At 40.5% G+C, this 26,008-nt stretch overlaps 1 protein-coding gene across 3 annotated transcripts in view; it reads left to right on the forward strand.

The window, feature by feature from the left end:
• Nucleotides 1-5,977: 5,977 nt before the first annotated feature.
• Nucleotides 5,978-26,008, forward strand: part of TSPAN12 (tetraspanin 12) — a 39,911-nt gene continuing 19,880 nt past the window's right edge. For 2 of the 3 annotated variants that reach the window (XM_041421037.1, XM_041421039.1), the window contains exons 1-4: nt 5,978-6,163; nt 6,510-6,646; nt 18,167-18,249; nt 18,872-19,007. In XM_041421037.1, coding sequence (XP_041276971.1) covers nt 6,581-6,646; nt 18,167-18,249; nt 18,872-19,007 — 285 coding nt within the window. In that variant the 5' untranslated portion in view covers nt 5,978-6,163; nt 6,510-6,580. The remainder of the gene's footprint in view (nt 6,164-6,509; nt 6,647-18,166; nt 18,250-18,871; nt 19,008-26,008) is intronic. The other variant, XM_041421038.1, reaches the window with a different exon arrangement.

The following is a 26,008-nucleotide window of genomic DNA, read 5'->3' on the forward strand; positions in this document are numbered from 1 at the left end:
ATGTAGAAGGGGAGAAGAAAAGATAGGGAGATTAAAAGAAGGACAAGGAGAAAAAAGAAAGAAGGTGAAATAAATGGAAAGAAGGGGAAGGCTTATCCCTTCCCTGTAAGGCTACAAGAAAACTGATGATTACTTAAGTAACGGTGGATTTGATTTTATCACAACTAGTAAGTTCTCTGCTAATTTTTAATCAGACTTGAGCTCTAAATCCCATAGTTAGATGGAACAGTAAGGTGTAACAGGTGACCAAAAGGCAGCTGTGTACAGAGCAGCATATTCACCTTAGCTGGCAAGAGACTTTTCTATAAAAACATAGTTCATATGCACCTTCCCAAAGGAAAAATGCCACAAGAGATAATTTGTCAAATGCTGAAAAATAAGGAGGTGTCAGAATTAAAGATATTGGTGAATCTTTATTCCCTTATTAAATTACAACATCGACTTTAGTTATACAATCATATGCATTCTTCTCCTTGACCCCTGCTTCATTATGTGCAAAGAATGAGCCTTTTAGGATATTCTTTTATCCTCATTCAGCGTGAGGTCTATATACTTTCCACTGCTAATTGGAAATAGCTGTTAAGTTTTAGCTGTTAGGACAGCCATACATTCCCTGCTGGCTTGTTTTGACTCTCATAGCACACGTGTTTCACAAACATTCCTCCAAATTTCTCTGAAAGAACAGTTTTGTCATCTCTTCCCTACAGCTGTACAACACAAGTATCTGAGAAGTCAAGCTAATCCATCTGAGTAGTTCACAATGAGTTACATTTCATATTTGTAAAGGGCAGTTCCCAGTAGCTTCAGATAAAGTTGTGAATGTTTAGTATTTCTGTGAATCAGCCTGTGAGATCTCAGGCTGGACAATAAAAGAGAGAACAAAATAACTGCCTGGGGAAAATGTGATTAAAGCAAGTTGCCACACGGGAACTTCGCAGTGGAGACTGACTACAGTTCTCCAAAGCGGCTGCTCTCTAGTGACAGGATCTCCTTTGTACTTCCACAGCACCAGGGCTTTATGATAAGAAGTGTCAGCAACCTTGATAACTAGCAGTGCTGTTGACACATCAAAGATAATAAAATGTGCTCTTTGCTCGTGTAAAATCCCCTGTTGTGACTGAAAAGGAAGTGTGGACTATAATCCACAGGACTCTGAAGATCATTGGTAAGAAACTGAAACTTAGGAGACTTCAGAGGTGGGCCTATGCAAACCTCATGAAGTTCAACAAGGCCAAATGCAAGGTCCTGCACCTGGATTGGGGAAATCACAAGCATAAACAGAAGCTGGAAAGAGAATTATTTGAGAGCAGCCTCAAGAGGAAGGACTTTGGGGCACAGTTGGACAAGAAGCTCAACATTATCTGGCAGTGTATGCTCACATCCCAGAAAGACCATTTTCAAGAGCCCATTAAACCAAAGTGTTTCCAAGACTACGGTTTTAATTACTTAATCTTGTTAATCTGTATTTTATTAATTTCAAGTGATGCCTCATTCCAGACCATTGTTTACATGTTCAAGTAAAACCAAGCTCTAGATACAGGAAAAAGTTGGTGCTTTTTGATGTCTTTGTTTCAAAAGAAAGAAGGGAACTTCTACCTCATGATAGCAGTGCTGGGTTCTGCTACAAACATGCATTTACAAGACAGGCTATTCCTGAGCCAACTAGAACTTTCCATTTTAAGGATGTTTGTGTATCTGATAATTTTTTCCTAAACGAACCTCCATCCTGCCCTTGCCATTAAACCTGTCATTAGAGAGGCATATTCATTGGGTAGACAGTCATAACCAGAGCTGATGACCAGACAAGAACCAAGTTTAAATGCAAGGCAAACCAGACCCCAGTGAAGTTAAGAAAGGTATCAAGCAAAGACCAGAAGAAGAGAAACACAGAGATAGAGAAAACAGCTCAAAGAACAAAGGAAAGGAAATTAAGTAAGTCTGAGTCAAGGCTAAAGAGCAGACAGATCTGGAACAAAGCTGAGAAAGAGATAAGCTAAGCACAGTAAAACCAAAGTACAGAATACCATTACAATCAAGTAAAAGACTGAGAAGGCAAGACTAAATGATGAGATGCCTACCTGAGACACTGACAAGCTAGCTTCAGAAATCCATCCTAAATTCAGTGTTGACACTGTTAGTCATGCAAATTACTCATTGCAGACAGAAGTCAGTTATAGGATTTGCCTGCCCAGGCTGCACCTGGCAGGGACTTGGAATTAAAGAGCTGTTTGTAGAAAGGAATGACTTAACTATCCTTGAAACTTTACAAATACCATGGAAATTAAAGGGATCACAGAATTTGTACATCTAACAGACAATGTGGCAGGAAAAAAATATTTACTCATTAAGAACATTTTGGTGCTACCAAAGACGTTTCTAGCTTATACTAAAATCTTGGAAATAAACCTGTCCATGATCAACTTCTTCATTGGAGTAGACCAAGTAGAGTAGATATATCACAGAATTAAACTGAATACCTGCCAAAGCACATCCATGTGTGTGTTTCTCCATTCACTGCTCATCTGAGTAATTTTAATTATATAGTAATTTTAATTATATGTATAAATATATAGTGGCATATAAAAGGTCATTATTTAACTAATCACTTTTACAGTGATGAAGTTTCCTGCCAAATATTAACAGGTAATTATCAGCTATAAATTTACATGCATGCCTAATGCTATTCCACTTGATCACATAGTTTAAATTAAAGACACTTTCAGTCATGTGCTGGGTGGGTGTCTTTCGTATTTACTGCTCTTTTATTCAGGTTTCCTGACAAGGAAACAAAACCATACTGTTGTATTCATACACACTAAATGTCTGTCAAACCACATCCTTCTAACAGCTTTTGAACCTGCTGGCTAATTTCAAGCACATCTGACAAAGAGGAAGTAACTTACAGATATTACGTTTCCATACATCAAATTGAAATAGGCAGATAAGCAGAGGAAAGAGATTACTGGAGTTCATTTAATTTCCATCCCCCTCTTCTGTCATTGATGGAAAGACTGTATCATGACATTTTATTTAAGTCTAGAGAATTCATATTAGAAAGTTATTGTGGATGTCCTGTGACAGAAAAAGAAGCTTCTCAGATTGTAGTTTATTAGGCATCTGAGAATCCAAGCAAAAAATACCAATCCACAAGGCTTTCCATGCTCATAAGTCTCTCTGCATTAAATAAGCATTACTTGCTAACAACAAACTCATATTTCAAAAACTTATAAAGAGCTTCACCATTACACTTCTGTTTGTAAAAAATACTCTCTTGTCTTGCCCTAAATAAACAGGTTACTCTTTAAAATGTATGGGAACTGCCTGTGTATTTCTTTCCCAGTGCTGACATCATGGAAATATCACAAAGTTTGACAGCCTGGTGGAAAGCAGTATTCCAAAGAGACCTTGCTCTTGCCCCTGTAGTTGAGCAGACATAAATAGGACCTGTTTTCTTTAGATTTTGAGCAAAATCTCTTCTGGACAGCTAATGATTTAGCTAACAACAAAATGACAGAGAAATTGTTTAACTAGCTAAGGGACCCTCTTTGTATTTGCCATGAAGTTGCTGCAGCAGAATTTAAAAAAATTACTCTGAGAGTGTCTTATGACCAAAGACCTCAAAGAATGAAAACTTAGAGACATAAAATCTTGAGGTGCCATTTTAAGCAGGATTTTTAACAGTCTAAGATGTCTATAAGACTGATTTTTTTTTTCCTTAATTTCCTTATCACACTTTAGGAATAGTTTTACACTAAGCCAAAAAATATCTGAAATGAGTAAGAGAACTTTTTGTATGCTATTTTAGGCATGTTTAAAGAAAAATCACTGAGCCTAAGACAACTGAACATTTTTTGCTGTGCATTTTTTATAAAATTTTGCTCAATCAATTTGGTCTCTTCCCAGGAACAAATAATAACACAAACACAACCTGAGTTATTTTTATGTTGGTTTAGATCAGATTAGATTGTTCTTAGCCAAGGCTGGAGCTCAGTTGTAAACTGACACTGTTTTTGTAAACTGGCATAGATTCACTGAAAACACCATACCTGTTCAAGATCTGTCTAACTGACTGTGTTCATGTGAAGTCTGTAGTAATAAAAAGAATGAATGGTATGTAAACAGCAGGATGAATGTACAATGTCACCTTTTAGCAGTGTCTGTTGTAGCTCAATTTGCCTTATTTAGGTATGGAATTATCAACATTCACTGAAGATTTTAAATGTGGTTACTACACTTCCCAGATAGGCTCATGATTTCACAGAGGATCAAAACAGCAGTTAAAGCTTAGCAAATTTTAAGGAGGAAAAATCTTCACATACCACTTTTCTGCAATATACTTAACTATTTTCAACTTTACTACAAATTTCACTTACATAAATTTGTCATAAAATCCCTGTTGCATGGGATTTTGTCCTTCCATGGTCAACTTTCTTTTTAAGGAGGAGCAAATACACCTGAAGACTCTGCCCCAGTTCACCACGAGAGCATCAAACAGTGAAATTAAAACTGAATTGAGATTCCACCAGCAGCTTCAGTGATAAGCATTTGAATATCTGGACTTTGTGTGGTTTTTCAACAAAAGACATTGTTTCTTCAAGAAACAGATTTTTCTTTGGCCTTACAAGAGCTAGATTTTATCCATTACATCCTTTTTCCTCTTTCTCAGCTTTAACTACCAGTTGTTAAAACGATCTGTATATACCATGAACTCAAGAGTATTTTCCTGTTCTAGTTAAGAAATATTTTTCAGTATATTTTATTCTAATTTTTTGATGGTGGCACTGCAACACCTTTGTATGTATTAATGGAAAATCTGTTACCAATCTGCACGTAACTCTGAGTTTTAAATATCATTCTTAATTTTGAAATATGTGTGTATATATAAAAACACACATTGTAACAATACAGACATCAGTATTAATTAAATAGAGAAGGTTTAGACTGGATATTAGGGAAAAAATTCATTACTGTGAAGGTGATGAAGCACTCAAACAGGCTGCCCAGAGAAGTTGTGGATGTCCCATCCCTGGAGGTGTTCAAGGCCAGGCTGGATGGAGCTCTGAGCAGCCTGGTGAAGGGTGTTCACTGCAGTGGAGCAGAACACCTCTCAGAGGGTGCTGGAACTAGGTGAGCTGCAAGTTTAAGAGAGGCTGGAACTAGATGAGCTGTAAGGTACCAACCCATCCTGTGATTCTACAGAATTCCTACCCTGATCACCAGATGCACACACACTAAAGCCTTTCAGAAGGATGACTTTTTTCAGCTCAGTTGTGTCATGTGAAAGTTCCACGCAGGTTATGGGGTGAGTCAACAGCCATTTTTCCTAAACAACTACAGATTTTGAGCATTTCTAGAATATCTCTCCAATAGGGTTGCTTTTCTTAAATTTGCTGTTTAGCAGAGGGAGTGGTGCTGGGCTGTAAATGACCAGATTTGGGTTTGATGTTGGCAGTTTCATTTCCGGCGCAGATGCTGGAACTTTGTGAGATGTCTGTGAAACACTGCAAACGCGTTTCGTGTGGCATTTGCCACCCTGGGCCGAAGTGTCACAAGAGGAGGGGTTTCGTGTCATTCAACTCCAGTCAGCCCATCGCTTAACATCTCCCCTGAAGGGAAAAAGGCCACCAGCTCCCAAGCCCTGCCGCAACGAGGGTACCGCGCACAAGCGTGTGTGCCAGAGGCACAGCCCCGCCGGGGGGCACGGCCCTGCCCGGGAACCGGGGGCACAGCCTCACGGCCCTGCCCGGGAACCGGGGGCACAGCCTCACGGCCCTGCCCGGGAACCGGGGGCACAGCCTCACGGCCCTGCCCGGGAACCCGGGGCACAGCCTCCCCGGGGACACAGCCTCACGGCCCTGCCCGGGAACCGGGGGCACAGCCTCCCCGGGGGCACAGCCTCACGGCCCTGCCCAGCGCCGCCAGGGGCTGTCCGCTCCAGGACGGCGCAGGCGGCGGCGCACGCGCAGGCGCCGCGGGCCGGCGGAGCGCTGCGGGCGGGGCGGAGGGGCCGGGGCAGCCGCGGGGCCGGGCCGGACCTTCTCCGGGACCCGACCTTTCCCCGCGCCCGCCGCAGGGCATGGGCGCCGCGGCTCCGCGCTGCGCTGCCGTGCCCCGGCCCCATGAGTCCTCGCCGGAGCAAGTGAGTGCGGGAGGCGTCCGGGCGGTAAGTGGCCGCTGTCCCACGGCCGCCCTGCCTCCCCAGGGCAGCGCGTCCAGCCTGAGCTGAGCGGGAGCTGGCGTCCCCGGGCCGTGCCTCCGCTGCCCTCAGCTCAGCTCCGCTGTGCCGCTGGGGTAGCCCGCGGCTTCTCCCTATCCGCGCATTTAACATTTTTTATGAGAACCGCTCGCCCCCCGCTGTCTCCGGGCGGGGCGGGAGGGGAAGGGAGGCTGCCGGGGGTCTCCGCGGGGCGCGGCCGGTCCGGGCTCGGCGCGGCTCCGCCGCCTCCACCTGCGGGCTGGTCCCTCTGTAAGGCGGACTCGCCCACCCTTCTCCCCTTCTTCCTCTGCAGGGCACCGGCGGCCCGGCCTCGGGAGGGAGGATGTGGTGAGAGGATGGGGCTGTGTCCCGCGAGGGCTCGCCATGGCCAGGGAGGACTCGGTGAAGTGCCTGCGCTGCCTGCTCTACGCCCTCAACCTGCTCTTCTGGGTGAGTGCGGCGGGCCGGGCCGGGCCGGATGCGGGCCGGTGCCGCCCGCAGGCGAAGGGCGGGCCCGGCCGCGGGCTGTCCGGAGGTGCCGCCCTGCTGCCCCTGGCCCCATGCCAGGCAGCTCCCGCCGGGGAGTACATTTTACTGGGGGAAAAGTGCCTTTGGAAACTAGTAGGAAGTGAAATTGAATTAGGGCTACTCGTGGGAATTGGTGTATCTGTAATATATAAAGAGGGGAATATTCAGGGGTGGCTTCTTGACTGGGTGAGTTTCAGAGCATCCTGTGACCCAAGATGAACTCCAAGCTCTCGAAGGTACTTGAATGGTCTGCCCATAGTCTTTTTTTGTGCATTCAGTGGACAGATCCTAAGTGGCAGGCAAGGCCTTTTGTCTTGAGGATTTCAGTCAAAGCTGTATTTATAGCAGCAGGGTTTCTCACTTGCAGTACAAGTGGGTGTGATCAGCTCTTGTTCGTTTAACTTTTGGAGCTTTGAAGAAACAGCAGGATGGATATTTTCAGAGTCCTCACTCATTTGCAATAAATGAAATATCTTTCGCCAGAATAGATGAGATTTGTGCATGGTAAGAGATGCAGATGGGATGACAGTGCACACCTGGGGCTCACACCTGGTTCATAAGGGCTGGCTCCTGATGAATGATGCAGGGATGGGACCAAACCTAGTTTATATTTGATTTTTTTTTCTATCTGCATCTAGCTCTGGGATCCCCAGCACAGGAAGGACATTGACCTGTTGGCATTGGTGCTGAGGAGGGCTACCAAGAACATTAGAGAGGTGGAGCAGCTCTTCTGCGAGGAAAGGCAGAGAGAGGATTGGGATTTTTCAGCCTGGAAGAGAGAAAGCTTGAGGTGACCTATTTGTGGCCTTCCACTACCTGAAGGGAGTCTACAAGGAAGATGGAGAAGGGCTATTTACTAGAGCACATAGTGACAGGACAAGGAGGAGTAGCTTCAGACTGAAAGAGAATAGGTTTACATTACATATTATAAAGGAAGAAATTCTTACTGTGGTACCAGTGAGTCACTGAAACAGGTTGCCTAGAGAAATTTTGTCTGCCTCATCTCTGGAAGTCTTCAAGCTTTTAATAACCTGTTCTAGTGAAAGGTGTCCCTGGCCATGGCAGGGGCTTTGGAATTGAGATGAAGTCCTATGATGACTGAAAAATAAGTGGAAATCAGAATCTGAATGAGAGAGAAAACTGTTAAACAGCATGTGGAACAGAATGGTAGTTTTTGTGCAAAAAGGATTGCTTTGTTCAAGCTGGGGTCATGAAGCCTTTGAAGTCCTGAATAAAACTGTACAGGAGTAAGTGGACACTGTCTAGTAAGGTCTGACTGTCAAGCTCTTAGAAGAGAACATCTGAAGTAAGCTTCAAAGTGTGCCCTGTGTGCAGCTGTCCCAATATGTGTGATGGGACTTCAGCATTTGTCATTGCCAATTTGGTGAGAATAGACTAGTGCGTATGAAGCTCTTTAAGATTACACAGATGGCTAGTCTGATCATGAATACTGCTGAAAAACTGAAGGTGCAGATGGTGGCTGCAAAACACCACTGTCTCCATTATTTGGTTGGTTTTGGTGCTTGTGGAAGCAGTGGACTGAGAGAACTTTATCAGTCACTCTGCTGCTGTCCTTATAGATTTTCCATAGTATTGCTTGTAAATGTACAGCTGTATGCTCTGTTTGAAAAGAAACTTTTTTTACTGAGCTCAGCTGATGAGCTGTGATGTACCTGTGTGTGCATGAGAGGGAGGCAGGCAGGAAATGTTGTTACAATGTTTTCTGTCACTTTTGACCTAAAGTCTGCTGAGCTGTACATAATCCATAGGCAATCAGCTGAAAGGCCAAGGCTCTGTTGTAGTGGTTCATTGTGTTTTATAATGGACCAGTAAATGTACTGCCTTTACTGCTCCAGAAAAACACTGGTTCTGTGCAAGTGAGTGGATTGGTACTTCAGGACCTGCAACTTGCAGAAAGCCTTTCTTCTTACAAGATGGAACTAAATTCATCGTCAGTGCTCTGACTGTTGTTGGTTAAGTGACTGATGCTAGTCGTAGACCTGATGATACCCTTCTGGAAGCTTTTTCCATGGTCAACTGAAGCATGCATCTGACTGCAGGATGTCTCTTTCATAGCAGTGGAAGTTGCAGTTTCAGGACATCCTCAGTCTTTTTTTTGGCTGTTTTTTTTTTTTTTTTGACAGTGTCCTGGACAAGGAATATCCTTCAGACTAAATCCTGCGCTTAACATTTGGTTTCATTCTTCTGCAATCCTCAGATATATATATAAATAGGTATCACTTCTTAGTGTAATTTGCAAGACTGAGGGATTCAAGTTGATTGTATGTTCTGTAACACTACTATTTCCAGTATATTAAATTCTGGAAAGCCTAATAAAAGAGAAGACCTCCAAAAAGGCATGATTTGGTGTTTTGTGGTCAAGACTTAGTGCTTAGCTAAGCAGCCTATCTTAGTGGCTCTGGAGGGAAGATGTGTTCCTACTGCTTCCTATTTTTCTGTTCTTAGGGACAGTACTGGTCTTTGTTATACCAAGATAGTTTGTGTGTCAGGACTTGGAGAAATTTAGTTTTGATGGCTTTTCAAATATGTAGTCTTACATAGTTTATGGGCCTGCAGGGTTTTCCCTTCTGGTGGGGGCTTTGCTGGGTTGGCAAGCTCCTGAGGCCGTCCCAGCTCAGTAGCAGTCCTGGGTGTAACATGAGTATCCTTATTCATTTTGAACACTGTATTACTTGTCCTCACAGAATCCTCTTTGCCACGCTTTGCAGTGCTGCCACTGTTCTGTATTTTGCTGTGGCTGTTTTCCTAGTCAAACCACCTTTGCAAGCATTTACACTGGGCAGACCTTCAGTCAGACAACATGGGCAGCCTGTAATAATGGCACAGATATATCACAGGAGATACTGGAGTACAAGTATCCCCTGTGGGTTGTGCTAGAGCAGGAGCTGAAGTAAATGGTGCTGAATACAAGGAAAATTCAGCCTCCTGGCTGCTTACAGTAGTAGGGGGTTAAACAAAGCAGTTGTTTTGAGACATACAGGTTTGTTCTACTTTCCTTTTCAGCTCAGCCATGTCTGTTCTTTAAAAGAAGTTACTAATAGTTGAAATAAATGAACTAGATAGTGGTAGTAAATGCAACTAAAAGCAACTCAATAATTTTATAAATTTTCTCAATTTTTTGGAAGAAAAGCAGAGTATAACATGGCAGGAAGAGTGCATGGAAAAGTCCGTACAGAGTAAGAACTTCTTTTTTTTTCCTGGTGGGCATGTGAGGCAGGAGCAGCTGCTGTTGTGTTGCTTGTAATTGAGGATGACTGCACTGTAGTGCTGCGGACAAATCAAGGTTGTAAGTTGCAGTTGACTGTGTCGCACGTGGTAAGGATCTCTTAACTGATGATTAATAGTGTCAGTGGATGTTTGAGCCAAGACAGTGATGGTGCCACTTTTCTTTCACCTGGTGAGCTTTTTTTGCCTAGGGATATGCTGTTTCTGTTGAACAGTGTTTAAGATTTCCTTCAACAGTACCATTTAATTTCACTTGTGTGATTGCAGCCAATAAACACTTCTGGCAGGTAGTGGAAATTGTTTGCATCCATCTCAAGCTTGTGTTTGTGAACAAAGTTTTTTAAAAAATCGCATAAAATGAAAGTGGAGCATGTTTCCAGTTAGTTTTCCACTTGAGTACTTTGCACACTTAAATCTTCTAGTTTTGCCTATGTTTACTAATTGAGAAGTCAGAGCAAGTGGATGTGAGTGTTGCGCTAGGAGGTAACTAAGGGTGGTTGTAAGCAGTGATATTTTATTTCTGGTTTCCTCCAACTTCAAATGCATCTGTTGAATCTTGTAATTTTTTTGCTTTATTTTTCAAGTCTGTTGTGACTTGAGAGTCACCATCCCTGGATGTGTTTAAAAAAAGACTGGATGTGACACTTGGTGCCATGACCTAGTTGAGGTGTTAGGACATGGGTTGGACTCTTTAAGATCATCATGGATGATCTTAAAGGTCTCTTCCAACCTAGAAATTCTGTGATTCTGTGAGAAAGAAATCAGTCTATCCTGCCTTCTGTGAAAACAGATTCTGCATAGAGGTTGTTTCTCCTGCATTTTGAGTTCCACTCTTGTTGGTGGGATTTGTAGATATTTGGAATGAAAAATTTGGGTCAATATTTTAAGTGGCAAATAATATCCATTGAAATTAACACTGCCTGGCCAGGTACCTGTAGCATAGTAAACTGTGTTTTAGGCTAATATCCTCTGATTTTGGAGACTGCAGTTTAGACATGTGGAATTAAAACCTGCTTTTCTTAGCATTCTTTGTATAAAGAAAATAACTGTGGCTTCTGTGGGAATATGCTGTCTTTTTAAAGGAATGCTTTCAACAGAGAAATCTATAGGAGGAGTTTTAAAGGACCAGAACTATTTTTAATTCTGGTATTTGAGAAATCTCTTACTTTTTGGTTTCTTTAGGCTGTAATATTTATACAATATTGTTACATTACTAGACTACCTCCTAACAACGTAGAGTTCAGCCATGAGTCAACTTTGTGTCTACCTCTATATAACTTTTTATTCCAAGTATCTTTGTAGGTGACATGGCTCACCCTGAGTGGCATATCAGCTGTGAATTGCTGGATAAGTTTCTGGAAAACTGTCCTGAAAAAGAGTGCTAATGGAAAGGGAAAAAACAAACCCAGACCCCACTCAAATGTTAGAAATTGCATTAATATGCTTTTTAATTGCCATTCAGAAAGAAATGAAGCACAGACACTTTTTTGGCAATACTCACAATTAACACTATGGAACTCATTGCATCAACCTGGAGGATGAATCACAAATCTGTGCTGACAAGATCTGAGCCCATAGCTCAAGGGGAAGGAAAAATTTCAAGCTATTTGCTTATTCTGGTAAACCACAATCTGAAACAAACTGGAAGGCTTCATCTGGCATGTAGGTACTTGTATATTTTCTCCTTCTTTAAATTCGCATCTCCTTTTGTAGCAGGTAGCTATCCAATTATTCATGCATCTCCAGTACCCTGTGCCCATTACGTTCCTGTACCCTGAAGATTCTTTATCATCTTGAGTTTGTGGCAGGCTCTAGGAATAGTAACAATTTTTAAATATCTTGTAGCTATTTAAGGTGTAGGGGACAGTTTAATTTTGTGTGTTTTTAATGGAATATGCAATTTAAATAAAAATTCAGGTGCATTTTAATCATCTTTGTGTGTTTATGAGTAAAGCAGGAAAGTTAGGTATAAACCCACTAACAGCTAAAGTGTAGTCCTGTGGATCATAGGAAACACATGCTCTTCTTAAGTATATATGTATGTGTATATATATATGCTGAGTTTAAAAATAATTTGCCCGCAACCCTGAGATTGACTACTGTCCATTAGTGAAAGCAAACTCTTAAAGAAACAAAATTAAGAGTACATTGTGTATATGTGAAGGCATATAATCTTGATGGTGATGTGTGGATTTTGATATGGATTCGGATACTTGAGCTGTGAGCATTGCTCTGGTTTACCTGTGATGAGCAGCAAATACCTGTTCCTCCCCAAAGCAAAAGATGTCTTGGTAGTGAGATGGTTACTTTTAAGGAAAAAGTGGCACAAGTCATGTCCTAACAAGAAGTGCAGTGCCTGTGTAGTTATAGAGAGGGTGGTAGAAGAAATACATGCACTTCTTTATCATTCTTTGCTTTTAAAGTACCCTTGTGCAATGCAGCCCAGAGGTTGATGTGGGTCTGATACCCGGTGGAACTGTACCTCAGCTTTGTTTGCATGCTTGGGCTCTTGTTCTTTCTACTGTTTCCTCTGGGCACCTTGAACAGCCACCTGCTGAAAAACTGGCTCATGTTTCCCAGGAGGGTGACCTCTTAGCAGCCTCTCAGTGCTCCCGCAGTTGCTTTACTGCAAAGTGTGCGAGTTCCAGCCCGTGCCAAATGTGGAGCAGGTTGCTAACTCTCTGTTGCAGCTGTGCAAGCAAGCCCAGATTCAAAGTGCAAATAGGAACGTGCTTCAGCTGTTTACTGATGTGGGAGGGGACCAAGGCATAACCTTGTAGGAAGCTTAGCTAAAATGAAACGTTGAAATATCTATAGAATCAAAGGTGTGTTTTTAGGAAATAGGAGGTTTCCCTTTTTTGTAGGCAATTTTTCTTTTTCTAAACATTTAAGTGGTTTTGCTAGGTAATACAATACCTAGCAAATACCTCCTCCACCCTTATGTCCCTCTGTCCCAAAAAATGTAGCTGTCTGTTTATCCATGGATCTGAGTTATCTGTGTTTGTTCAGTGATCTGAATATTGACCCTAATAGTGAAAATCCTGTAAAAGCATTACAACATGCTCATGACCTTGTAGTGATGTATCCCTCCATCCCTAGGTAAGGGTAAGTCATAGCTCAGATTACCCAAATCAGTTTTAAGAGGAAGATTTTCACAAGGTTTGTGTTTGGGTTTTGTTTCTTTGTGGTGTTTGGTTTTTTTTTTTTTTAAACTAAAATTATGGGACGTATTTTGATGAATGTTGTCATATCTTGGAAGTCATTTCCCTGTAGCCAGAAACCTTTTCATGCAAAGCAGGTTGCTATGTAGCATTGTTAGTCAGTGTTTCATTATGGGTATCAGAGCATGGCCTGAAGATGTTTACCCCATCTGTTAGAATAAAAACGATCACGTGTGATTTTTGGTATGGAAGATACTTTTAATCTTTCTGTTGAGCAAAAGTAAAATAAATGTGTTAGAATGTTCAAATGAAAAAAAATTGAAAGAATGTGAACACAGGTGTGGATATAGCAAGATCAATTGGACTTGCTCCCTTAAAGACAGAAATCCATGTTCATTTATTAATTGGAAATATAGATTTATTTTCCAGTTTAGGTATGGCTTCAGAGACACTGGGAGTAGAAATTTCAAAATAATGGCTTAAAATATATACTTAATGAATTGCAAATGATTTTATATTTTAATTTTGATTATGTACTCTCTTATGTCTCATTTACGTAAGAGAGTTCCAAAGACAATTTAAACTTTGCTTGGAAATGATCACTCCTAATAGGTGAAGTCTGTAGTTGGATATTTTAATTCAGTTGTCTGAAAAAACTTTAGTAGCTTTAAAAACTTTACATTAGAAATGAATTAGAAAATGCAATATATTATTGTGTGCATATTGCTCATATATAAAAATAGAATTTATTACCTAAGTTCAATCAGTGTGAAAATATATTTGAAATAGAGCATTACAGTAGGCATCATTATGAACTCCTCAGTGTCATGTTGATGGCTATACAACATACTGTGAGAGTTCAGAATTAAACCCATAGTGACTTTTGCAACCAGCTGCAAGATATAAACATATTTTACTGCATACTATCATATCATATTTACAGCACAGCAGACTGGCTGTCATCCGAGAAGCGTGAATGAGAACTTTTTGGAGAAATGATGTTACTGCTAATGTGAGAATTGTCTCAGCAGTTTGGCCATAAACTTGTGTTCTTTCATCTGATTGCTTGATACAGATTTTAACTGTATTATACATATAAATCAGTTATGAAGCAGTGGCTGAAGTGAGGACTGCCAGTTTTTTGGACTACTGTTTTACCATCTTTCAAATGAACCAACACTAGCTGTAATCAGGACCTTGCTGTTGCCCATGACTTCTTGAAAATCACTTGGCAGTGAATTGCAGTGATGTGCCTGCTGATACTTGCTGGTGGGTTTGGATGTATACCAAGGTTTTTGGGGAGGCTGTTACTGTTTCTGCCTACTGGGTGCCTGGACTCAGTTGTACTGCTGCTGTTGATGGGCTTCTTGTGCTGTTGGCTGAAGATCTGCATGTGCTGTAGGTGGTATGAATTGGTGGGTGCCTGGAGCTTTCTTGATGTCATCTGGCACTTGCTTTTGCAAGGCAGCACATCTGCACATTGAGGCAGCAGGAGGCTGTGGAGGGCAGACATGTGTGTTGTCTTCATGCTGTGGTTCCCTTGTGGCTATGGAGCAGGTGAGCAAGTGGATTGATGGATGGGAGCTAGTACTTGATAACTTTTTGTCACTAAAATAAACATCAGTCATTATGCAGTCTGGTGTTGCAGAGGCAGTTTTTATCCCTCAGGGTGTTGCTGCCCTGAGGCTCACTTCTGCTGAGCAGAGGAGATGCAACTTTTTCCCATAATTTCCTTCTGTTAGTGAAGAGCTACCAAGCACTTGCTGGCTTATGTGCTGTGAAATACACCTTTTGTAATGAACTTATTTCTGATTGCTATTTTAAGTTACCAATTTGCTCTTTCACAGACCTCTTTTTTTCAAGAGGAGCCTCTTGAGTATTTTTCTTCACTTTCTGCCCCATGCCTTTCTGCCACCCCAGCTGGACACTGTTACTGACTTTAATGCCTGTGAATGCACTCTGGCTTTCAAGTCATTCAGAGTAATAATTCACTTTGGACTTTCTTGAAAATATAGTGCCCAAAGGTGCCTCACTAGGAATTTGATTGGCAGGAGTGTGTTGCACAGGTAATCTGAGTGTAATGTCTGTTTAGCAGCAAGGTAAGGCACTTTTTATACTTTTACTTTTTTCAGAGCCATACTGACCTATCTCTAGTGCATTTTAAGAGTAGCAGAAGTCATTAACACGTGAAGCAGTTAATGGTGGTGAAAACATGCCGGGCACAGGGTAGGTGAGTGGTTGAGCAGTAGCCTGGCTTTCACAGGCTTTATAGGTGGAATGATCTTGCATGTAATTTGCATCAGCAAGAAACAATAGTAATTGTTAGTTATTCGTACTAAATGAGAATAGCCAGGGAGGTTCTAAATTACTAAAATCTTTCTGAATGATGCAAAAGGCCTTTCACAGAGAGTTTGTTCTTACGAATTGAAACGGTGTTCGTGTAGTTATATTATTGGTGAAGGTTGTGTTTCCTAAGTGAAGGAACCAGTCCTGTTCTTCCAGCTGCAGTTCATAAATGAAGAGGGAGTCACTTTTTCTGATGCCATCATTGAACATTTCTGTAGAAGGCACACGGCCATGTGTTGACCTCATCTCGGTGATGTATCTGCCTAGATTTTCCTTTGATTTTATGTGGGCAAAAATACATATCTAGGTAGAGAAAACTCAATTTAGGCAGACCGAACAGAAATGCAAGTTCTTGTCCTTCCTGATTTGCCTTTGCATGCAAGTCCTTTTCTTCTAGCAAACTGAATGATTCTCTTAGTGACAGGACTCTGCTCAGCACTTTTGGTCTTCAGGAAGTCCTTTCTGTCCCCTCTGCCTTTTACCTGTTTGCTCTGTGATGTCCCTGTTGTCTGTGAGTAACCTGCATGCTTCAGTATGCTGACAGATCTTACCTCTGCTGAAAGAGCAGTTTAGCCTTCCTCAAGATCCACCACCTCTCACTGCTGTGTAGAATGTGTTGCCGCATGCTGACAGCTGAAAGAAAATTGGTGCAACCATGAGAGTGCCCAATTGACAGCAAGGAGCAGGCAGTCCACCAGTCTGGTATGTGAGGAAGAATATTATTTAGAAAGTGATTGTTTTTCTAAAAATGATGGTACTGCTCTTCTAGCAGGACCATCTGGCTCTTACTGAAAGTTTCTGAGCAGTGTTTTGATGGACTTCTCACTTCTGAACACCGCTGTTGTAAAATGAAGTAACCAAATTGGGATATATCATAAATATATCTTAAATATTTTACTATAAACAGAGTGGATGTGTGAGCTAATGCTTGGATGTGTGAGCTAATGCTTTTCTGTGTGTATCAACAGGTCTTTCAGGGAGATGTGGAGGATTAAAAATGTTTTGTATTGCCTTTTGACAACAAGAAAGTAGACTGGCTGCTTGTAGTCTGCTTTACCTTTCTAGTGTTTTTGACTGCTTGTGTGGTATGTTTGTTTGCCTGATGCTTTCTTAGGCGATAGATGGGAGGAGTTTATTTAGGAGGAGATTCCAATCATCTTGTTTTCCTTGTTCCTGCAGCTTCCTGCAAAAAGACAATAGAAAATGTTCTTTACTGTTACTGTTTCACTAGCCAGAACAGATCTCACAGAGTATAAAGAACAGGAGTGAATATATTAGACATGTAGCATGCACTGGCTTCCAGGAGCATGCTTGCAGCATGCAAAGCACCCAGCTCTTGCAGGCAGCACTCAAAACCAGGGCAGTGCCTGTACTTTGTGCATAGATCTGAAAAGCAGGAAGAAGCTCTGGGATAGCTGCTGGGACTTCTGTCAAATCTTAAAGGCAGAAGTAGTCTGCTGTGGGCATGCTGCAGGCTAAGGAGCCAGTAAGGACACAGAGTGACTTTTCCTGTTAGGTTTGAACCACTTAACTTGTTCTTCAAAACACCTTCAGGGAAGTAAGAGGGCATGTGAGAAGCTAGAAGTTGAGGACAACAGGGGAGATTAGCATGTCATACTGGTTTAAGAAACTGTAAGTATTAAAGTAACTGATGTGTCCTGTCATACTCCTATACAGTTCATGAAAACAGTAGTATTCAGGAAAGTCAGCATGCTTAAGACTCCCTCCCTCAGCAAGACAGTGGTGCTTCTGAGGTCCTGTGTCTTCTGTGCTTCAGGCCTAGGTACCCTCGTGAAAGTCAGTGAAGAGTGCCTTGTCCTCTAGCAGTACCTCTGTTACAGCAGCAGCAGAGCTGGTGCTATCACGGTGTGGCAGGTTCTGAATGTGTTGTTTTGGTTTGGCTTCTCAAGAAAATCAGAGGGCAGAGCTTCTCCTGGTAAGTTCATGGTGTGCTGAAGTGTACAGTGGCATCAGGTGACAGAAATCCATGTCTGCTGAGGTGGTGGCAATTCTAGGTGGGGAATTCTAGCTCAGTCTTGGGAATTTACTTGCTGTGGGGGCAGTCCTGGTGAAAGTGTAGTGGCTTTATGCCTCTGAAGTTCCTGACATGTTAGATACCCAAATGCTTTATGTGGTTTATAATTGAAATGCAGTTAGTTTTATTTTCATTTTATGGTTCAGGAAACTGAGATGTAGTGTTCATGGTGTGACTGTGTCAGAATGAACATGAGAATGAGATTCTCCTAAATTTAACCCAAAGATATATCTCCTCTCTTGGTGTCAGTGTATCAGGACTGTTGTATCAGATTTTTCTTCACTAGCTGTGTACCTGGGCATGGCTTCATGGTTTCATGCAGACTGATGTGTGTAATTTGTGAGCCCTGAAGAGTCACTGATTTTAGCAGTGTAAGCCCTCCCTGTTGTTTCTATGCTATGTTGTGCAGTGGTGGGAGCAGTAGTATTACTATGTGGAAAAGATTATTGTCACTGGCACCCTAATACTTGGGCAACAAACCAGTTCTGAGCATATAGATGCACAGTTTTGGGGACAGTAAACATACTGTCAAATACTGTTAAAATAAATGAATGCATGAAAGATATTAGTGATGATTGATCCTCTACTTAAATTATTAACGATCTTGTCATTTGCATTAAACACATGATAAATAACTTAATGTTTTCTTTTTAGTTGATGTCCATCAGCATATTAGGTGTTTCTGCTTGGCTGAGAGACTACCTGAATAATGTTCTCACTTTAACTGCAGAAACAAGGTAAAGCTTTAGTTAAGCTTCTGATCTGTGTGGGGTACTGATTGGGGTAGATGTTGCTCATTCTGTGTGGTGAGCTTCTTAATTAGGATTTGTAGAATTGGGAATCTTTCAGTTAAACTTGTCATTGTTGTATTGGAAGGTGCATTTTTTGCCACAGTTTCGGGCACCAGTTGAAATTAGAAAAAGGGGGTTTCAATCATGTGCCTTTGTCTTCTGACAGGGATCAATTTTTGGCCCATTGACAACATGTAACCAAATTATATTAATATTTAGTTTTGAATACTTTATTCGGTCCAGAGATTTAGAAATTCTATTAAGTTTATTACAGCAGTGCTTATGAGCCCTGGTGATAAAACAGGGTCTCACTGTTCTGCATGGTGTGCTAGTGCAGGGCAGGAAGATTACCTTTGCTCCAGAGAGGTTTTGGACAATGCAGTTTTTGGTAACTGAATGCAGCATTTGACAGTAAAACCATGTTGAAGAGATTTTTGTGAAATGTGTAAGGTGCTGGAAAAAACACATCTAATGGTGCTAATCACCATTTTATTAGTAATGTCTGTATATTTTTCTTTTGTATCATTTTTTTGTGCTTGTTTTGATTATTGCTCTGATTGGTTTTTAGGGTGGAGGAGGCTGTCATTTTGACTTACTTTCCTGTGGTCCACCCAGTTATGATTGCAGTCTGCTGTTTCCTCATCATAGTTGGAATGCTGGGATACTGTGGAACGGTGAAAAGAAATCTGTTGCTCCTTGTCTGGGTATGTTTCATAACTTCTGTTTTGTTTCGTGAGTGTTAGAAAGGTTTTAATCCACAGGCACTAGATAAATACTGATTATTTTTTATTACCCTGTTGAGTTACGGTATCGGTGAGGAATTGTAATTGCAAAGCACACAGTAGGAAATAATTTATTGCCTAGACTGCATTATGCTGTGACTGAAAGACAAGCAATGTCTCAATTGCAAAAATTCACTTCATTTAGTAGAGGAGTTGCTGAAGGGAAAAATAACTCAAACTTTTCAGTTCTAATAATTATAGGGATATGAGTCTGAATACTCTGAAATAAACCTGTATGCTACTGTTTTGACTCCTAGCTGAGCAACAGCTACCTAACCTAGACTTTGCATTACACCACTGCTGGCTGTATGTGAAAAGTAACAGCACTTGTAGCTGATAAAAGTTAATTCTGATGATGTTCAGAAGCTTTGTTTTCTCTTACACGGATGTGGAATTTTGCAGTTGCATTTGGTTGCAAGCAAGTTTGAAAATAAATTCCAAATACCCATCTTTTTTCTTCATTTGGAGAGTATATAACTGAGCTGACAGCCGCTGAAATGTAGTAGTCTCTCCTGCACAAGGCTTTGTGTACAGTTTAACTGTGATGTGGCTTTGACTGTCAAGGGAGCCAAACACCATGTTCTTCATCTGGAAGTCAGTGAATTTGGGGACAATTAAAGAAACAGTCAACCAAAAAAATGCCACTGCAACAAAAGCCCATCAAGTTCACAAAAATTTTAAAGGTTTAGAGTTAAAATTTTCAGACTGGTAGCAGTACTGAAATCCAAGAGATCCAAGACTGCCGTGTATCTGTATGCTTCTTAAAAGTGTAGCTGTAGCTCTTTGCAGAATTGGACTCTGTTTTTTGACATGAGGATAAGCAGGATTCCAAGCACTGTGTAAGTTGGAGAGAGTGGGAGCAGTGAGATTTGTCAGAGGTTTATCGGACTTGACTACTGTAATTGCAGTAGGAGGAATTAGACAGCTAGAATCCTTCAGCTCTTGGCAATATCCAGGGTCCCATACAAGTGGAGTTGGGCTCCGGCTGTTTTTTCACTGCGCTGTGTGTTGGATCCTCAGAGTGTGCATTCAGTTGAATTTTTCTTGTTGATCTGTGCAGATGGACAAGAAAATTCAACTTAAGTATGTGACACCTAAACCTCGCAGATTTTGCATAAAATGACTGTAAAACACCATAATAAATTTGCTGAGATTTATGGAACCTTTGCTTTTCCCTAACATAAGTATTCTAACTGCAGAATAAACAGTTGCAAAACTGTACTGGGGTCTTGTATTAATTTTCTTTTTTTTTAATTTGAGATGGTTGAAGAAAGCTTTGTTTGATATTTCTAGATGAATGTCTACATCAAAAGTGTTCCTTAGTTTCAAGAGGGCAATGCTGTTTCTCCTTTTGGATAATTTGTTCAGCCTGTATGCAGTGTGAAGATTGTTCTTTCAAAACTATATTGTTGGGGAAAACTCTCATTTAAATCTGAACATGCTAGAGTAACAGAATAGTCATGCATTTTTTATTTCTAGATCTTAACATTGCAATGTTGAAATCAATGGAGACAGGTTCTAAGACAATTGCTTAATTATGGGCGTGTAAGAGTAATGGATTAATGTAATTTCATACCATACAATTATTTCTCTAGTAATCTTTCTTACATGTCTTAAAATGGCTTTGTACATATTTTTGTTTCATCAAAACAGTGAAAGTATTAAAATATGATAAACTTGCTAACCTCAGGGGTTCTTGTAAGGGTATAAGATGTCTTTCATAATGTGTTCTTTATTTTATAATGGTGGTAGTTTTTAATACTAATTAAATTAAATAAAAGGTAAAAGTAACTATATGATATTGATCAGTGCCACATAGTATCTGGGGTAAGAAAAAGCTATTTTTGGTATAAGCTTTGAAAAAACCCACCTTACTACTTCAAGAGATAATGAAGTTAAAACTAGTTTTGACCTTCAATTTATTTATACTGCAAGTGAAAAGAAGAAATAATTTATAGCCTTTAGTACCATCTGGAAATAAATAATTTGAAGTGTGTTTAGGCAGTCAAGTTAAACTAAATCAAAACAAGACATTTCTATCATTTTATGTTGCAATATTTCATTTTCAGGAGTTTGAGATTTGCTCTTGCTAAAAAATCTGATAAAAAAACTAAATTATATCTTCCTAAATATGTCATTGTCTTTGATTGATTGTTAAATGAATGCAGTTATGTTATACCATACAGAAGTGTGCCGACATAAGTCAATGCTTCATTCATCAGACTAATCAGAAAACTGATGGATCAACAAAATGAGCATTTGTTCAACCAGATGAACTAAAAGAAAAGAACCTTCATGTAAAACATTAACAACCTCTTCAATCATGCTTTTAGTCTTCTTTTTGAAGTACATGAAAGCCATAATGATGGCATGCTCAGATAATTGGATACAAGTCTTGACGTTCCTGGCAGCATGCTCATTGCAAGTGCTGATGTTAATTCAAATCGATTTTTGGAAAATGGATTAAGTGCAAAGACAATAAAATAAATATAGTGTTCGGTTTTAATACATTTGAATACATAATCATCTTCATTTTGTTCTTGAGGTTTTGTCTTGGAGTTAAATGCTTGAAACATTTCTGTCTTCACATGGGGGCATAAGTATAGATCAAACTCATGTTTGCTCAGCTTAATAGTAGGAAAATGTAAAACCTCAGTTTTCTGGAGGTGCATGTCTGGACTTTTTGTAGAACCAGCATTTAAAGCTGTGGTCATGTAATTTCAATTACTTCAGAAATATGTCCTGAAGGGTAGTTGGTCTGAAGAGTCCATGTGTACCTTGAGTTTCTATATTTTTTGTGTTTGATTGACCAACATTCTCATGTAGAAGTAGCTGTGATGCCAGCCTAAAGGGGAAGATATGAGCTCTTCAAATTCGCTGACTTGGATGCATGAAAAGTGCAAGGATGGGAGAGTCCCAGTTTTATGGTGGTTGGTACAGTCCTTTCAACAAGATTGCTTCTGGATTTGAAAAAAAACCCAAAAACTTTATTCTTCTGAGGCTCTGTTTTGGATTGTTTTCAAAGTTTGTTGTGCACATTGCCTAACTGAAAATACCCAAACCCTAACAAAGTGCATATATTCTTTAAGAGTAGTAACCTAAGGATGTGGGTGGGTTGTTATGGTTTTGTTTGTTTGTTATTTTTAAATTTTGTTTGGGTTTTTGTTTGGTTTTGTTTGTTGTTGGGGAGTGTTTATTTGTTTGGTTTTGTTGTTGTTGTTTGGGTTTTTTTTGAGTTCTTGTTTTATTAAAATGACAAGAGTAAGCTCTGGTTCTTGGTAAGAAGAGCTTCATGGAAATCCTACTGGAAAATAATTCCTGGCTGAAATTTTCCTTGCAAGTTCTTGTATTTTTAACCACGACTTTTCTGTAACTGCAGCATTCAAACAGCACAGGATTCAAATTTGTGTATGTTTTCACAAAGGGGAAAACTATTAGAAATATTTGATGGTGAACAGGGCAAATCCTGTTACTGATTCTTATCACACAGTTGACAGAGTAATAAATATTTCTCAGAGCTAAACATTGTTAGACCCTGTTGGTGTGTGGTTAAACAGCTTATTAATTCAGTTCTGGTGGAACCTGCTTATAAATTGGACCCTGGTAGACTAAGCTGTGTATTGAGTTGAAGCACAACCAGACAAACAGTCATTAAACTTGTGGTTTCTGTGAAGTCTATCTAAAGAATGTTGAGATACTGTTGACTGTATCACCTCTTGTGGCAAATTCTTCTATACACATACACCCATTTCAGTCTATGTGGATGCAGAGGTGACAGGGTTGATTAAATTTGGACATCTGCTATTTTGCAAGATACCAATAATTGGTAGTGTTTTCTTCCTAGAAGGCATTCTGTGAAATGTTGGCTGCTCTGCAGTACCATAGCATCAACTATTCTGTAGTACTTATGACTACAATTGGCAGGAATTAATATGAGACTTTAGTGATAACAAATTCTGTTTTTTTCCCTTTTTGTGGCAGCATCTGTTTCTGCAATAATACATGGTACAGGTTATTTGCTCTGTAGTAAGAGAGGATATTCATTCCTATCCATGTGGACTCTTAGCACAGTTACAGCTGCTCCAATACCTTGTACTAACATTTGGCACTGGAATTATTTACCAACCAGAAGTATTTCTAAACTATTTAGATACCAAGCATTGAAGGGAAGAAACAACTAACAAACATACTTGGTGTAAACCCATGCAGTTTAGTATTAAGCTGGACAGACTGAGTTTGTGTTTTGTGGCTTTTATCAACAGCCCATTTACAAATGTGATATGAGTAGGAGGAAGACAGAGATTCACAAGACAGGTTGGCCTGTCTTGTTTGAAAGACTGATTTAAATGTTTATAATACCATGGTTCAGGTTTGATGAGAAGCCAGTACTCTGCTAAACCTCAGTTTTAGGTAGCCTGTCTAAGGGAATGGACATTATGCTTGCATTCTGGAGTGCTGCTTGTTTAATGTTGTGCTGGTAAGAGAAAATACACGAAAAGTTCAGCAGTTTTTATTATATCCCAGTATGTGAGCAACTTTCTCCATAAAAAAAGCTTTTTTTTTTCTTTCTATATTTCTGACTTTGAATTCAAAGGTAAGCTGCTGGAGATGATGCCTCTACTAATTACTATACATCTTTTTTGCCTTGAAATAGAGAGCAAGTGTTTTTCTTATTTAGATCAGGATTTTTAAGGTTCAGACAAGTTTTTTGATTTTGAGATGGATTTTGGTGGTGCCACAGTGTCACCACAGAGCTAAGCCCGGCTTTGCAGGGAAGTGTGCACTCTGTAGGGCTCCCTTCTCTGTGGGGCGGAGTACATTGTCCTGGGGTTCAATGCAATCTCTGTCTTCCTCTGTAAGCATGGTGTATTTTGTTGACCTTGTCTTCCCTGACATAAATATATCCTTGCTATGTATGTCCTTAAAAGACTTTTTCAAAGGCAAGTGCTTTGAAACAGTTCCTAATTTCCTTAAGTGCTAGAGGGAGCCTACAGAGGAGACACAAGTTGCTTGGTCGTGTGGGATATTGGGAGCTGTGTAGCTTTGGAGGTGCTGCCTGCAGAACACAGCGAGCAAGAGCAGCTGTGCATTTGAGCAGCATGGAGAAGCATGACAGGAATTGAACTGGGGGGAGTGTCCAGGTTGTCTTGCAAGTACTTGACTTCAATCCAAATGTTTGCTGTGATCATGGTGGTGATCTGCTGCTTTCTTCCAGGCACTGAGCAGCTGCCTTGAATGCTCGGCAGTGTTGCAGAGGCAATGCAGCACTATTTGGTGCCATTATTCAGCAGCTCCAAGTAACAAGAACTGTCTGGCCTCTTGAGGGCAGTTCAGGGAAATGGATTTGACTTATGACAGCAAGGTTGGATAGTGCCATTAGGAGGCCATGAATTTTAATTATTTTCTGTATATTTCTTCAATAATGAAGAGACCTTTGCTCTTGTTTCAGGGAAGAGGCACAATGCTGAAAGGTAGATATCTATTGGCAGTAGTAATTTTGTGGTTTCAGTGTTTTCTGCATGACACATGCTGTCTGGACTCCTGTGCCACACTTCGTACTGTATGCTGTACTTCCAGGCTCACCTGATGGGAGGTGACTACTTTGTTTTTGGGGACTTATATCCTGAGTGTTCATTTGACTGGGTGTCACTGTGTTTGTCCTCATGATCCTTTTGGAGCAAGTCTTGTAGCTCTTTTCTTCCTTGTTCCTGTTTTCCCTTGTTGCCACTTTTTACACTGTTAAACTACTGCTTCTTCTCTCCAAGTTCTTGAAAATCATTGATACCCAGGGCAGTAGAGGAGAATGAAACAGAACCAGAACTGAAAAAGGCTCTAGAATAATGCCCCAAGGTCAAAAGAGAAGGGAAGATAGTAACAAAAGAGTTGGTGAAGTGATGGATGTGGGTACCACAAAACTGTAGAAAAGACATGTAGGTTCAAGGCACTGGGGTTGTTGAAGGGTAGAGAGTTGTGAATGAAACCAGGATGGGAATGGGGGCTGCTGCATCTTGACTGAGAAAAGATGGGGAGCTGCTGAGATAATATATGGTCTTGCTGCCATAGTGTGGGGTTTTTTTCCCCTCTGTCCTTTCCAGCTCTTCTTTTCTCATTGCTTGTTTGCCCAGGTATTTTTTCTCTGCTGAAATGAGTAGGAAATGGAAGAAGTTCCTAAGAGCAAGGAAGGAGTATATGAATCCACAAAGCCTAGCCAAATCTCTGTGTCTTCTGTGAGACACAGCCCAGCCTCACTGATGGGGTATGCCTTGCTGCTGTTGTTCAGCTGCATTCTTGTTGCCACAAACTGGGTATGGAGTGTCCTGTCAGGTAAATTAATATTTTTCTTGTTGAAACATACCATTTTTTCTATTTAACCACAAAGGCACATTGCTGTGTCCATGGGGGCTGGTTTTATATCATAAGATGGTTTTATATTATAAGAGCATTTCTTCACTCAAAATGTTGATTGTTTGAAGTGTCTTGGGGCATTCTGAAGGAGAATCATTGTGTATCAGCACCAAATGGGTCTATTTTACAAGAAAAAGGGTTTTCTTGACTAAGGAAACATTTTTATGGTGTGTAATTTCCTTGGTAGAAAATAAAGAGCAGATAGACAAATGAAGGAAGCTGTGTTTTGAAAAATCTGTACAAAATAGGAAACTTTAGGTTTTGATATAAATCTTTTGAAATAGGGGAAAGGGAATATGACAAACCATAAGAAAATAATGGTCTAATGTCTATCTTCACCTATGTCCTGTTTAGTACTTTACCTTGCAATAACCATTATTTCAGGAAGTTCACTGACTTGAGATAATTGAACTCTTAGTAAATAAATCCTAACAATTATTTGAAGTTTGTGTTTGCTTATTTCCAAAATAATACCAGTTTACATATATAAGACAAGATAACCATTAAAGTCAAAATTT

Source organism: Onychostruthus taczanowskii, unplaced genomic scaffold (assembly GCF_017590055.1).
Source record: "Onychostruthus taczanowskii isolate IOZ18803 unplaced genomic scaffold, ASM1759005v1 scaffold68, whole genome shotgun sequence".
Classification (NCBI taxonomy): Eukaryota; Metazoa; Chordata; class Aves; order Passeriformes; family Passeridae; genus Onychostruthus; species Onychostruthus taczanowskii.